At 44.7% G+C, this 14,462-nt stretch overlaps 1 protein-coding gene and 1 long non-coding RNA gene across 2 annotated transcripts in view; one reads left to right on the top strand and one right to left on the bottom strand.

The window, feature by feature from the left end:
* SPACA7 (sperm acrosome associated 7) overlaps positions 1-14,049 on the bottom strand; it is a 49,548-nt gene extending 35,499 nt beyond the window's left edge. Inside the window, exons 1-2 of the mRNA XM_035294454.3 lie at positions 13,922-14,049; positions 1,379-1,450 (exon numbers count right to left, since the gene is read on the bottom strand). Coding sequence (XP_035150345.1) covers positions 1,379-1,450; positions 13,922-14,018 — 169 coding nt within the window. The 5' untranslated portion in view covers positions 14,019-14,049. The remainder of the gene's footprint in view (positions 1-1,378; positions 1,451-13,921) is intronic.
* LOC128930702 (uncharacterized) lies at positions 2,527-11,066 on the top strand. Its single transcript, XR_008479001.2, has 3 exons — positions 2,527-2,855; positions 7,647-7,839; positions 10,827-11,066. It is a non-coding gene; the product is annotated as an uncharacterized LOC128930702 (long non-coding RNA).
* Positions 14,050-14,462: the final 413 nt, after the last annotated feature.

The following is a 14,462-nucleotide window of genomic DNA, read 5'->3' as shown; positions in this document are numbered from 1 at the left end:
TGACTCCCCTTGACCTCAGGGAGCATAACTCCTGCCTGGCCAGTTCCCTTGGGTACCCGTAAAGTAGACTGGGTGGCAGAAGCAAGAATGTGAACATCAATTCATTCACTCGAGTGCTCACTCAGCCATCCACGTAACCACCAAACACGTAGGCAGGCAGAGCTTTCCCGGGCCTCTCCCACCGAGACCTGGAAACAGAGCAGACTGGCTTCCCAAAAGTGGCAGCTCCTGGAAGGGGCCCAGCACCTGGGGGCACCTGTGTTCCCACGGGAGCCCCTGTTCCAGGTCATGCAGCCTCTGCAGCCGCAGTCCGGGCCCTGCCGGGTGGAAGGTGACCCCACCCTCTACTCCTGATCCCACTCCACAGGTGACGCTGGCAGAGAGGTCCTGGGAGGTGACTGCTTCCCAAGGTGACTGCTTCCCTTCACATCTTCGATGTGAGCAGGGCACCAATGTGAGCACAGCTCAGGACCCCATGCTCTGAGACCCAGCACTCCAGGACTCAGTTTCCCCACATGTAAAATGAGAGATTGGAGCAGGACTGCGGGCACTGCCCATAAGGTAACCCTGGCCAGACGTTCACACGCCGGAGCATGGCTGTCCACGCATGTGAAATGCAAAGGACACACTGAATTGTGAAGATCCCGTGTGATGGAAAGACTGAAAATGCCTCATTAATAAATTTTACGTTGATCACATGTTGAAATCGTCACACGAAATAAAATGTTATCACAGTGAGTTTCATCTGTGTCTTTTTAATGTGGCCACTAGACAATGAAAAGCACATCTGCTGCTTGCGCTGTTTCTAATGGGCGGTCCCGGCCCAGGGCAGAGGTTCTCCACTGGCCGTATTTTAGCATCACCTGCAGAGCTCTAGAGAAGCACAGAGGCACCAGGCCCAGCCCAAGCAGCACGGTCTGCATGCCTGGGATAAGGCCAGGGTGTCTGTGGTTTCCACCATCTCCCCAGGGGGCTGACAGGGCTAAGGCTGTGGAGGAGGGGACGGCTGAGCCTCGGTGCCTCTCGGGTGCACAGGAATCAGGGGTGTCAGGTTGAGTGCAATGCTGGTGCTGGAGGGTTGGGCCCAGCTTGCCCCTGGGCCTTTCTAGCAAGGTCCCAGGTGATGAAGATGCTGTGGGTCCTCAGACCTCACTTTGAGAAGCCAGGCTCCCAGGCACTTTCTAGGTGTAATGGTGTCCTTAATTTCCTAAGTTTGACTCTTAGATGTCAGCACTAAAGCTTTGGGTCCTGGGGGTGTGATTCTAGCCTCAAACCAGTCAGTTTGTAGCATGTACCAGGTTATCTGGGAAACAGCCACAGATAACCATCCAGCCCCCTTCACGTACAGGCCAGAGGTTGATAGGAGGGGCTTCCTTACCAAATACTGTGGCCATATCATCATCTATATTTTTAAAACTTGACGAACTTGACGGCGGTCCAGAACTTGAACCTAGGAGGGAAATAAAAGCCCTATAGTTTAACAATGTTCACTGATTTTGCATTTGCTTCTCTTTAAATGGATATGGTTTTGTGGGTGCCCACCAGCCCCCCTCTAGAGGAAGGAGCCCTTCCCGAGTTCCATTCCCTCCTGTGGGTGATGAGAGAAGGCCCTGGGAAAGCTTTCATCTGGAAAATGCAGGGAAACAAACACTCTGGGGCGGCTGTGAAAATGGAGGATGGTTGCCCAGCAGCTCTGAGCTGAGCCTGCCCTCCTGGTCTCTGGAGTTACGCCTTGAGAGGCTGACACAAACTCCTGGTCCCGAGGATGACTGGGCTCAGCTGGCTGTTTTGGGGTAAGCAAAGTAAGGGGGCACGTCTCCTTCTGCGAAAGCAACACTCTGACCTCCTTCATCAGTGGCTCCCACAATGCACCTGGAAGCTTTGAAACATGTTCTGGGGAAATGGGAAAACGGCGTGCAATGCTATGGCTCCATTATGAAGCCATGGCTTTGTGGCTGTTTTAGGAAGGTCCAGACTCAGAGAGACGGACCACCCCACTTTCTCCTCCTTCATAAGCAAAGCGATTTCAGGGTGGTCCCATTTGCACATAACAGGTGGAGTCATGTGGGTGAAATCCCGAGGTCTGGAATGTGGGTTGTCCACAGGCCCCGTGGCCTCCTGACCTGTGGCCTCGGCTGCCTCACTGACAGGAGCTGATCGTGCTGAGTGACCCCAACAACGGGTGGCGGTTCTGAATACTGCTTTCGCCTGGTTAGCCCCCACACAATGGTTTCTTGCTTGTGTCATTCACGGGTTTTCTTTATTGGAGGCGTGGCGTTTCAGTGTGCTGGGGCTTAGACTCAAGGTCAAGGTCAGCTTCTCCTCCAGCCCTGAGGTTGGGCTCAGCAGGGCCGTGCACAGATTTCCCGTGGTGTCTGCTAGGATCTGAAGTTCCAACACCAAACCAATGACAAAGCTGATTTCCAAATGGCTTTAATGACAGACAATCTGCATACCAATGGACTTGTCTGCGCACTTGCAGGCTCAGAACAATGCGGGAAAATATGCAAAAAGGTCTGAGATGTGATGGCAATTGCTTCCCACTATGCTGACCTTCAGTAAACGAAACAAAGTACAGTTCTCTTTGGATGAGACATTAATGATCATTAAGAATGGGTACAGCTGCGTCGCGCAAGTGCTTTGTTAAAAATATTCTTTTCATTTTGTGTCTGTCCCATAATTATAATGGAAGCGTTGTGTAAGTCAGCCAGCAAGATGTGCAGTGAAGTATTTGTGTTTATAACATTCGCGTGGGTTTTAAAGTGCATTGTCAAGTGGAGCGGCTTTGCCATGTTCTTCCTGTGTCACCTCTGACTTCCGCCTCCCGGTTGTAAGATGCTGCACACTGTGTAATCGTGAGTATCCACTGCTCTTTCTCGATATTTGCATCATGCACACACTGGTGTCTGTGGAGTTCTGAGATTTCACTCCGGTTAATTTGGGGAAAATAGGACCCTTCTCCATCACTGGGACCACATCAACCGTTCTCCTCTCTCCGCCAAGGTCTAACATCTCAAGAAAGCCACGTAACACCGTCAACTCAATTCCAGCGGCAAACAGCTCAAGTGCCCACTGAGTCAGTAGGGCCCAAGCAGAGTAAGAAAACCCAGTGTCCCCTGGGAGAAAGGGATTTAGAAATGATCCCTTAATTGGTCTTTAAGCTGGGGAAGACCTTGATCACCTGATTCAACTGTCTGGATGAGGCAATCAGATCTTGGGAGCTGAGGACCAAACTCTGATCTTTTTTCTGTCTCACCCACTCCTTATTCAGCTGTGACCGGAGTGCTTTCCTAAGGAGCAAGCAGCAGCCAGCTCTGGAAAATGAGAAATGAAGAGCCCATTCCTCTGTCTCCTTGAGCCAGTCATTCCAGTCTGTGACCGGACTCCCCTCCCTTCTGTGGCTTAAACAGAGCGGTGCCCCCAGCATTCGTCCCGATGAGAGGTGACTGACCAGGGAGTGGCTCTGGCCCATCCACGGAGAACACACAGCATTCTACTTGCGTTACCAGCCAAATAAAGTCAAGAATAGTGCAGCTTGGAGGTTAAAGCTTGAGATGGCAGCAGCTTTGGTGTCATAGTGAAAGCACCTCTGCAAAGTTATGACTAAGATGACAGAAAAAGAGATTTAACTTAACAGACTCCATTTTGCTTCTAACCTCCAAGCTGGCCTTGTTTGTTCCTGGGCATAGGCTGAACTTGCTTTGGGAGAGAGTTTATAGTTTACAGTTTAAACAAAGACAGTAACAGCCAATTCCTAAAGCAGACCTCCTTCTTACCTGGGGACTAGATGGCCTAAGGTTAGAAATGATGGTTTAGGAGTAACGCAGCTGGAGGCTACAAGATGCTGACCCTCCCTAAACTGCAGGGTCCATTTTGCAGACCCGGCACTTGATGGGTCAGCTGGCACCACCCAGATGGATAAACTGGGTCATCTCATCTTGTGGCCCCACCCAGGAACTGACTCTGCAAGAAGACAGCTCCACCTCCCTATGACTTCATACCTGACCAGTCAGCACTCCTGGCTCTGTGTCTCCCCCCACACCTACTAAGTTATCTTTAAAAACTCTGCTCTCAGAGGGCGCGGTGGCTCACGCCTCTAATCCCAGCACTTTGGGAGGTCGAGCAGGTGGATCACAAGGTCAAGAGATTGAGACCATCCTGGCCACCATGGTGAAACCCTGTCTCTACTAAAAATACAAAAATTAGTTGGGTGTGGTGGTGCGTGCCTGTAGTCCCAGCTACTTGGGAGGCTGAGGCAGGAGAATTGCTTGAACCCAGGAGGCCGAGATTGCAGTGAGCTGAGATTGCGCCACTGCGCTCCAGCCTGGCGACACAGCAAGACTCTGTCCCAAAACAACAACAACAACAACAACAACAACAACTCTGCTCCCCAAATGCTCGAGGAGACTGATTTGAGCAGTAATAAAACTCTGGTCTCCCATACAGCTGGCTCTGTGTGAATTACTCTTTCTCTATTGGAATTCCCCTGTCTTGATAAATTGGCTCTGCCTAGGCAGCAGGCAAGGTGAACCCCTTGGGTGGTTACGAATTTGGGGCTAATCCGGGATTGCCCTTTTGGATACCCATCGTGTGGTTTGGTGGCCCCCATCAGCGATGGATCCAGAAGCCAGCCCAAGCCGCTGCCTAGTTGCCCTGGATGGAGGCTGACTCTGCTATTCTGTCTACTGGAGGGCACTGCGAACCCAGCATGCATGGATTGAATTGCAATGAAGAGATGGTCCTGGGGAAACCTCGCTTAACTGTAGCCCCGTCACGGAGTGTCTGTCTGTAGCCCCATTGCGGGGCGTCTGGACTGGTGAGCATCCTAGGCACTGCCAGCACCTCCTTCCTTCTTCTGACTGGTTCTGGAGCACTAGAAGGGGTGCCTGTAGCTCCATTGCAGGGTGTCTGTTTGGCTCCTGGGGGTCTCGGTTGGCTCTTTCTAACCAGCAGGAAGATTCCTGGTTTGGGAGACTTCTCCTGAATCAGGAAGATTTTGAGGAGGTTTCTCAGAAGGGGAATAGGAGGACAGGGTGTAGGATACTCCTGGAGTTCTTGGTTAGGGATCTGATTTGGAAGGCCTTCTGTCCTCTCGTCTGTGTGTGACTGTAGGTGTGGAAGGGATCTCAGAAGGGATTGCTGATGGACGTCAAGCAGGGCTAACTCAGAACCCTCCTCATTTGTCTGGTCATATTCGATGAACCCTTGAGGAGGCTCAACAGGCCTGTCTTGGGGTGACTATCTGCTCTTTGCCTAGCTCAGAGACCTTATTGTGAATTACCATGCAGAGGTTGTCTGTCCCCACCTGGAGTGGATCAAAACAACAGGGACCAATGGGAAAAGTTTGAGCTTTGCCAGGTTGACACTGAGTGCTGAGTGAGGTGACTCACGTTTGTTTTGTTATGTGTGTATTTAGCTGGCGTGGACAATGTTAATTCAGCTCCCCATGCAGCCCACTGGGCAGCATCTTGCAAATTAAGAATCTTGCCTGAAGTTTCATTAAACAGGAAAGGGTGATTTTTCTCTTGTAAAGTGTCCTGAACCCCACAGCTATGGTGCAGTGAGCAAGGTCATTAGAAGCCTCTCTGTTCTTCCTGAAGCTGCATAGAAAGGGAGCCCAGATGTCTGGTATGCTGTCAGAAAGCGTAAGAAATTCTTAACCAGCCAAGTTTCTGGTCTCTCTCTGTCTGAGCAAATGGTAAACATCAGTATTTGTCACTCTGCAAGGGTTTAGTTAATAGAAAAACGATGTGTGAGACTAGTGTTAGGCGGTAGCAAATCTGGTGTACTTTGTGCTAAGAATTTGTCGTTCTGCGTTCCGTAATGGAGAAAGGAGTATCACAGGATGAAACGTGTGTTCAGGACCCACTTTCAAGCCTGCTCTTCAGGCCAGCCTGGCAGGCTGGGTCCCTGAACGATACTGCATGAAATTTCTCTGTCTTGTTTTGTGTCCTTAAGAGCTTAATCTCGTGACCATGTGTGGATACTTTCTCTTGGTTTCCACCTTCTAGAAGACAGGAATTTGGGGATTCATGTCATAGTTAAGTCTAAAAATTTTCTTGAGCAGTTAAAAGCCTTTGCAAGCTTGAAATGGGCTTCTCAGGCTCCTTCTGGGAAGAGCAATAAAAAGTGCTCAGTACTGTGACTCAGTGGCCAAGACTTTGCCTTTGGACAATGGCAGCCTGGGTTCTATGCTTGGCTTCCGGAATGATTTCTTTCTGATTTTTAATTTATGTAACTTTGCCATTTATTTTTTTTTCCCCTCATGGATAGCTTCTGATTTCCTCTTTTGAATTTTCCTGTCTCTGAACTACCTTGTGGAGATTCTAAATCTTGTAAAGAAAGAAACGGCTTACCATGTTTTCGAAGCACCTAAAGTTCAGAAGCTAAAAACATTGGCCACTTGGCAGGGCTAAAGTCAGGTAATAAGAGCTTTGAAAGCATTTCTTTATAAAGAGCACTATGGTTAAAAGTCAGTGAATTAGAAGTGGATAAACAAGCCATTCATGTATTTAAAAGGCCTTTACGTTTTTCTCTTCTTGGATCTTGTTTTTCTGGAAAAAGTTTTTTTTTTTTTTATTCTCAATCAACTTTTTTTTTTTTGGTCTTGTCACTCTTAGTGCACACATGAGAGGCCCTAAGATAACTTCTGGTAGCTGGGGACTCCTTGGGAAAAGCAGAGGAGGCACCACAGGCCCTGTTTTGAAAAAAAATACAAAAAAAACCCAACCTCAACCAAACAAACAAAACCTCTGTTTTTCTCATGAAACCGCAGGAATTAAAAGTGGATAAATCCTCTCCAAATCAAAGGCTCTGTTCTGTTTTGCATTGTGTCACCTGACAGTTTTGAGTTTTGGGGGGTATCAGACATTACTTCACATTATAAAAAAGCTTTGGTGTGTAATAACTAGGTAGGAAATACACTTTAAGGGATGGCTAACAGTAATGGAGGAATACTTGACTCTGCACTATTGGATGAGAGATACATGCTCCTGGCCGTCTGAAAGATATGGAAACATCCCCACCCACACTGGGACATGGGACTGCAATGGGGGATGACCCCATCACAAAGCGGCTCATTGGCTCTGGGTTACCTTGCAGTAAAATGTACAGTAGAAGCGTCGCACCGTCTCCAGCAGTACTTCTCTCCTTTCGGGGATCCCGTATTAAGTATAAAATGACACCCTTAATTTTAGGGATCTGTCTTTGCTTTCAGCTGTGCCTGCTTAAAAATGCATGCTTTCCTGGCCCTGTTTCTCCAAGACTCCACCCTGAAGCCAGCATTCCAATTTAAAAACTGGCAAATGAAAAATCTTACAAGTGCTGAATCTTCTGTCTGTGTATTTATATGTGTTGTATGTTTGTTTATATATAAAAGAGCATTGATTAATTGGCTTAAAAAATAAGCACTTACATATTTTGTCAGAAAAGTAGAAATTTTAATGCATTTTTGTTAATGTGACTAGTAATTTTTTAGAAAGATTAGCCAGTTTTAGAAAGAAAGAATTTTTTAAATTATTAAACAACATATCTTAAAAATGTAGACATTTGGTCTAAAGGAAGATCAAATATCAGACCTGCTAATTGTTTTAAGGTCAAACTACTCCCTTGACTTTTGAAAATTGTTCACTTTCCCTACTTTGAAGTATCAGGTTATAGATAAGGCCTGGAGACATGTGGAGAGCCACACGCCTGGAGACATGTGGAGAGCCATGCCCCTGGAGACCTGTGGAGAGCCACGCCCCTGGAGACCTGTGGAGAGCCACGCCCCTGGCTGTGCTGAAGTCAGGCCTTGTCTTCACGTGTGCCTGATGTCCTCGGCTCCACCCCAGCACACAAGTAAAATCGCTTACTTACCAGGTTTTTCACTGAAAATAAAAGTTGCTAAGTGTTAACATTATAACATAAAATTAAGATGACTGGAGAAACAGTTTACATATAAGGCGTACAGAGCATGTATTTTTGGTAGATTATAAGAAGGCACAGGAATACGGCTTTTGTGAAAGGGAGTGTAATTTTGTCTGGTTCAGAGGGTTTTAAAGATTGTCTTTACCTAAAAGAGGAAATGGGACAAACCTAAAGGTTTAAGGAAAGTGAAAGGGTTTGTAAAGGGTTAATCTTAATTTAAAATTCTGTGAGTTTAAGCAAGTTGACTGAGATTTAAAGTTATTTACCTTTTTTCCGTAGGTTAAAACATTAAAATCACACTAATGTAGGGCCAGAATCTGGGCCCATGTGTCCGAATAACAGGGTGTTCTTAGAAAATTAATCTGCTGTTTGATGAAAAATTGTGAAGGGTTCTAAAAGTTGATAGAAATCTTACTTTGTGACCAAACTAATTAAAACCAAATAGAGATATAAAATTTTATTTAAAAAACTACTTTAACATTAAAAATGTACTAATACATGCATGGAATTTGGTTTTCTCTTTTGAAGACAAATGTTATATAATGTTAAAATATAATGAAAGAGTTTTGTTTTCTCCTTTTGGTAAAAGGGAAAAAAAGGGAGGAGACAGAAGACTTATAATGATCTGCGATTCTATTTTGTGAAATCCAGTGTTTTAAACCTTTGATATTTGACAAACCTTGCAAAATCAAATGATAAATTATGTCTCTTTCTAACATACTATTTAAAAATTAGGTCCTTTAAATTCCAAAATGACATTTGGCTTACTTGGTATAAAAACCATACAGGAAACATTGTCAAATATAAAATGGTGTTGGCCTTTCTTTGGGCTACATTTGTATAAATGTGTTACTAATATATGTTCTAAAATTATGTAAAACTCTTATAATTCAAAGATAAGTTAGTATATATTATCAGTAATTATTATAAATATTATGTTAAATGACCGTGTGCTACAGAGATAACATTTCCTTGTCAATCGTGTCTTTAATAGTGGCTACCCTATTCTTCTGTCATCCACAAACATTTTGCTTGGGTCCTTTTCAAAAGGCAATTTATAATCAAATATAAAACTCTAAGTGAAGGTCTCAGATAACTTTAAAAATTGTGCTACTGGAATAAAGAAAAAAATGAACTTCTAGAACTCTCATGGAAACCTAATGTGTTAGACGTTGCTAAACCTTTGTTTTCCAAGTCAAAAGAGCTTATTTCTTTAAAGCTATTTAAATAAACCCTATGGACAAAATTTATAACATGTTTGTTTCTCTCTACCTGATTTCTCCAGAATTTGGAAACTATCTCTAAGTATTCTCAGCTTATGGTAGTATAGTTAATTGCCCAAGTGGAATAAAAATTGGTTTTCTTTTGTAACAGGTCACAGTTGGAGAAATTGGTCATTTTACCAAGGCTTTAACTGGAAAGCCTTCTTTATCTTTCCTTTAAAGAATCAAAGTTAACTCATAAAGCTAATTAAAGCTTGCTGGGGAATCTCGCCTCATAGCTTGTCCGCACAGAGTCCTTGTACAAGGTTCCTGACCTGTGGTAAATAGAAAATGTCACTTTCTAACAGGCCCAGGAACCCCAAGTTACCGTGGGACCTCAAAAGAAGAGAAATTTGCTCAACTCAAAAGCCTTAGTAAAATGACCACTTTCTCCAACTGTGTCCTGTTACAAAAGAAAACAGATTTGTATTTCACTCATGCAATTAACTATACTACCGTAAATTGAGAATACTTAGAAATAGTTACAAACTTACAAAACTTAGAAAGGTTACAAACCTATGGCTGGGTTTGGCTTTTAAAAAGTCTTATCTAAAATGCTTCAGGGAACAAAGTTCCATCAAAGCCAATTAAAGCCTAAGGGACAAATAATTATTCTTGCTGCCCTTTATGCCATTGATCAAGCCAAGCAGGTACCGTAAGACTGAAGTTTGTTCTGTAAGCTGTGAATCAGCTCTATCATGATTTGTTTTTTAAAATATGGGGACTGGAGAGAGAAAAATTATGCTTCAAGAAAAGCCAACCGTACGCTGTTGTTAGCTCTTCTTAAGGTTTTGTTTTTTTCTGCAGTTTAGACTAAATTCTGAATTATTTACGAGTTAGAATCCCCAAACTAATGCTTTCAAATCTTTTTCAGTTTTTATTTTTTGAGACGGAGTTTCGCTCTTGTTGCCCAGGCTGGAGTGCAGTGGCATGATCTTGGCTCACTGCAACCTCCGCCTCCTGGGTTCAAGAGATTCTCCTGCCTCAGCCTTCCTAGTAGCTTGGATTACAGGTGTGAGCCACCATGCCTGGCCTCAAATCTTTGCTTTAAAAATTAAAAATTGTACTCATCCTAGGACTTATTATTTACCTTATAGTATGCTGTTTACTTAAATTCCGTCCTGAGAAAAGACAGTTAATAATGTTTCTACCATGCAAGCCTTGGAAGCCCAGCCAGGCCTGCAGGAGTCAGGTGCAAAGTGGTTCCACTCCTCTCACCTTGGGCTTCACTCCCATTCCCACTATATTCCCTGTCTGCAGGAAGAAGCCAGAGCGACGGACAGCCTTTGCCCATCTTCAGAGCCTATACCTTAAGATTAAGGTGCTATAAAACTCAAAGGGAGGGATTTAACCACCTTTGCAAAATTATGACTGAGACAGTGGAGGAGTGCCAACTTAACTGATTCCATCTTGCTTCTAACCTCCAAGCTGGTCTTGTTTATTCCTGGGCGTAGGCTGAACTAACTTTGGGAGAAACTTAGTTTATAGTTTAAACAAAGACGGTAACAGCCGTTTCCCAAAGCAGACCTTCTTCTTGCCTGGAGACTAGATGGCTTTTGACTAACATTAGCCACAAGATTAGAAATGGTGGTTTAGGAGTCGCAGCTGGAGGCTATAAGATGCTGACCCTCCCTAAACTGCTCCCATATTTTGCAGACCCTGCACTTGATGGGTCAGCTGGTACCACCCAGATGGATAAACTGGCTCATCTCATCGTGTGGCCCCACCCAGGAACTGACTCTGCAAGAAGAGAGCTCCACCTCCCTATGACTTCATCCCTGACCAGTCAGCACTCCTGGCCCACTGGCTCCTCCCACCCAGCGAGTCATCCTTAAAAACTCTGTTCTCTAAATGCTGGAGGAGACTGGTTTAAGAAATAATAAAACTCCGGTCTCCCACACAGCCACTTTGCCTGAATTACTCTTTATTGCAATTCTCCTTTCTCAATGAATTGGCTCTGCCTAGGCAGTGGGCAAGGTGAACCCCTTGGGCAGTTACAATAGTCTGTCTGCCTGTTTTGTTTTGTTTTGAGATAGGGTCTCATTCTGTCAGCCAGGCTGGAGTACAGGGGTGTATTCATGGCTCACTGTAGCCTTGACCTCCCAGGCTCAGGTGATCCTCCCATCTGAGCCTCCCAAGTATCTGGAACTATAGGCACGTGCCACCACACCTGGCTAATTTCTGCACTTTTTTCTTTTTTTCAAAGATGGAGTTTCTCCATGTTGCCTAGGCTGGTTTTAAACTCCTGGGCTCAAGTGACCCAGCAGCCTTAACCTCCCAAAGTGCTGGGACTACAGGTGTGAGCCACTGCACCCTGCCTGTGTTTGCCTTTAAAAAACAGTTTCTAAATATCTTTTTGGTGACTCATAACCCTAGAGTTATGATCAGTTAAGTAAAACAACAGTTTCCTTAATAATTTTTAAGATAACCCATTGAAATAGTACCAAGCACAAGTTTATATGCTTTTTACTTCTAATTTTATATCATATGGAGAGACTGACTGAGTCTGTTAACAAAAGTTTTTTCCACCTTGAAAAACTATGCTGTAGATGAATATGTGTCTAAAAACCGTAAGATGGTGTAGTCATACAGTTTGCTGTTTTGTCACAGAATGCTCTATGTGACAGACAATTCACAACTGTCTACGTCTAGTTTCCTCTGTGGAGCATTGTAATCAACATGTGTCATTAAAACTACTAGAAATGATGAGGGAGAAAAATGAAACAACTTCCAGTGCAAAGTATAAAGGAAAGTGGGATCCACTTTTGATAATACAGCATGTGAGTTATGAAGAATGTGTTTTCATTGAAGAAAAGGATGAGCAATTTTGTCCTAAAATAGCTAAAGGTTTTCTCAGGAAGAGAGAAAGAAGGACAAAATGCCTAAATGAACATGGAAGGATGGAATCGTTCTCTGAGAAAAAAAGAGAGAGAGAAAAATCTTATGTGGTAAAGATGCACTAAGTGAATTTTATTATAAGATTCTTTTAGATGAGCTTTAGTATCCATAGTGTAGCAATGCAGTACTGGAGTTTGCTTTTCTCTCTCTGATAAAAGGTCAACGTTTTCTTGAATTATCAGTCTGTTCTTTTTGTTTGTTTGTCTGTTTTTTTGAGATGGAGTTTCGCTCTTGTTGCCCAGGCTGGCGTGCAATGGTGTGATCTCGGCTCACCGCAACCTCCACTTCGTGGGTTCAGGTGATTCCCATGCCTCAGCCTCCCAAGGAGCTGGAATTACAGGCATGCACCATCATGCTGACTAATTTTGTAGAGATGGGGTTTCACCATGTTGGTCAGAGTGATCTTGAAATACTGACCTCAGGTTATCTGCCCACCTTGGCCTCCCAAAGTACTAGGATTACAGGTGTGAGCCACCATGCCCAGCCTGGTCTGTTCTTAGGAGGGACCAAGAAATCCTCGTTCCTTGACTTGCCTCATGCCAGGCCCCTCCGAGTCTTCTCTTTGACTACACTTTGACCCTAGCTTCTGTCTTTGTCTGCTTTTTTTCCATTTTCAGTAGGAATCCTGTGAAGTCTTTTGGTGGAAATCCCATCTTGGCCTGTTCACCCTTGATATCTGATCAAATTCCTCCCCCTCCATCTTTGATTACCTTGGCCGGCTTTCAGGCCCGGGCTCCTGTAGTGACCTACACTTCAGCAGAGAATTCTCCTACCTCTTAGCGGTGTTCATCCATGGACCTGCCCTGATTCTTGGCTGCAAATCTGCACTCTCCCTGTATTTGGAGTGGAGCCCACTCACTGCTGCTGTGAGACACCATGGTAGTAGCCCACTTTGAGTAAAGTCCTCCTGCCCATCTTTAACCAATGTCATATATATATATACATACATACATATATATATATATACATACATACATACATATATATATATACATACATACATATATATATATATACATACATATATATATATATATATATATATACACACACACACATATTTGTGAGACGAAGGTTCGCTGTTGTTACCCAGGCTGGAGTGCAATGGCGCGATCTCGGCTCACCACAACCTCTGCCTCCTGGGTTCAGGCAATTCTCCTGCCTCAGCCTCCTGAGTAACTGGGATTACAGGCACGCACCAACGTGCCCAGCTAATTTTTTGTATTTTTAGTAGAGACGGGGTTTCACCATGTTGACCAGGATGGTCTTGATCTCTTGATCTCGTGATCCACCCGCCTTGGCCTCCCAAAGTGCTGGGATTGCAGGCTTGAGCCACTGCGCCCAGCCTCTGTTGCAAATATTTTTTAACTGGTGTGAGTTGCTATAAAGAATTTTGGTAGTTGTGTTAGTGTGATTATGACACTGTGGATAATGCTTTTATCTCGTAGCAAGAAAATGTTTTACATGAAGTGGTAAGACATCTGGGACAGTGATAAAACACTCCCCAAACAAGAAAAGTTTGTGTGTGGTGTGTGTGGTGTGTGCGTGTAGAAAAAACCAAAATATGTACAATAATTGAAACTGAGGGTGAATACATGGAGATTCATGATATTCTTCCAAGTTAGACATTTTCCATAATAAATAGTTAAAATAAGTAACATATGCAACTCTCCCATGGACATCTAGATTTTAAAAGGTCTTCAAAAATAGGAAGACTTTTCAGCTACATTCATTCCCCAAGGAATAAATGGTGAATTTGCCCTGGTAGGGAATGAGAGGAACCCACGGGAGCAGAGGCCACCGTCTACCTGATTCAGTTCTCTTTCTGCTGAGCCATCCCCGCGAGGCCTTACCTGGAGTCATAGTTCTTGGCCATGTCCCACATAGTTCTTGCCAGCAGCACAGCAGGAGGACAAAGCAGAGGGTCCCAGCTCCTTGGCTCACTGCCATGCTCCCTCCAGCAGAAGGAGAAGGACGTTCTGAAGGTCTGCAGTGTCTCACCTTTGGTTTCCAGGACACTATGGAATGTCAGGACCTGTGACATCACAACCAGGAGGAGAGCTGGGTCCTCCTGTTGGGGAGGTCATGTCCAGGTACCAGGAAGGGAACTGGCATCTTCCTTGGGGTGGGCAGAGTTTCTGTCCAGAGTCTGTGATTGGGAAGGAGGGAGGAGGCTGGTGGGGGTCTAAAGGTAACAGAGATCCTCTCCACTCTCTCTGATTGCCTATTCTGGTGACTTCCTCTGTCCCAAGCACCCTGAGGACCGAAGGGGTAGTTACTAATCAGGACTTAATGGGCCGGTAGCCAAAAGTCCACAAAATCTGCTTCCATGGAAAGAAATGCATTTAAAAGATGGTGGAGAGGTTGTTGAATTACAGAACAAGTGCCAGAACC

This window comes from Callithrix jacchus, chromosome 1 (genome assembly GCF_049354715.1).
Source record: "Callithrix jacchus isolate 240 chromosome 1, calJac240_pri, whole genome shotgun sequence".
In the NCBI taxonomy this organism is placed as follows: Eukaryota; Metazoa; Chordata; class Mammalia; order Primates; family Cebidae; genus Callithrix; species Callithrix jacchus.
Note: the sequence above shows the minus strand (reverse complement) of the source record. Positions and strands in the feature narration are given on the sequence as shown.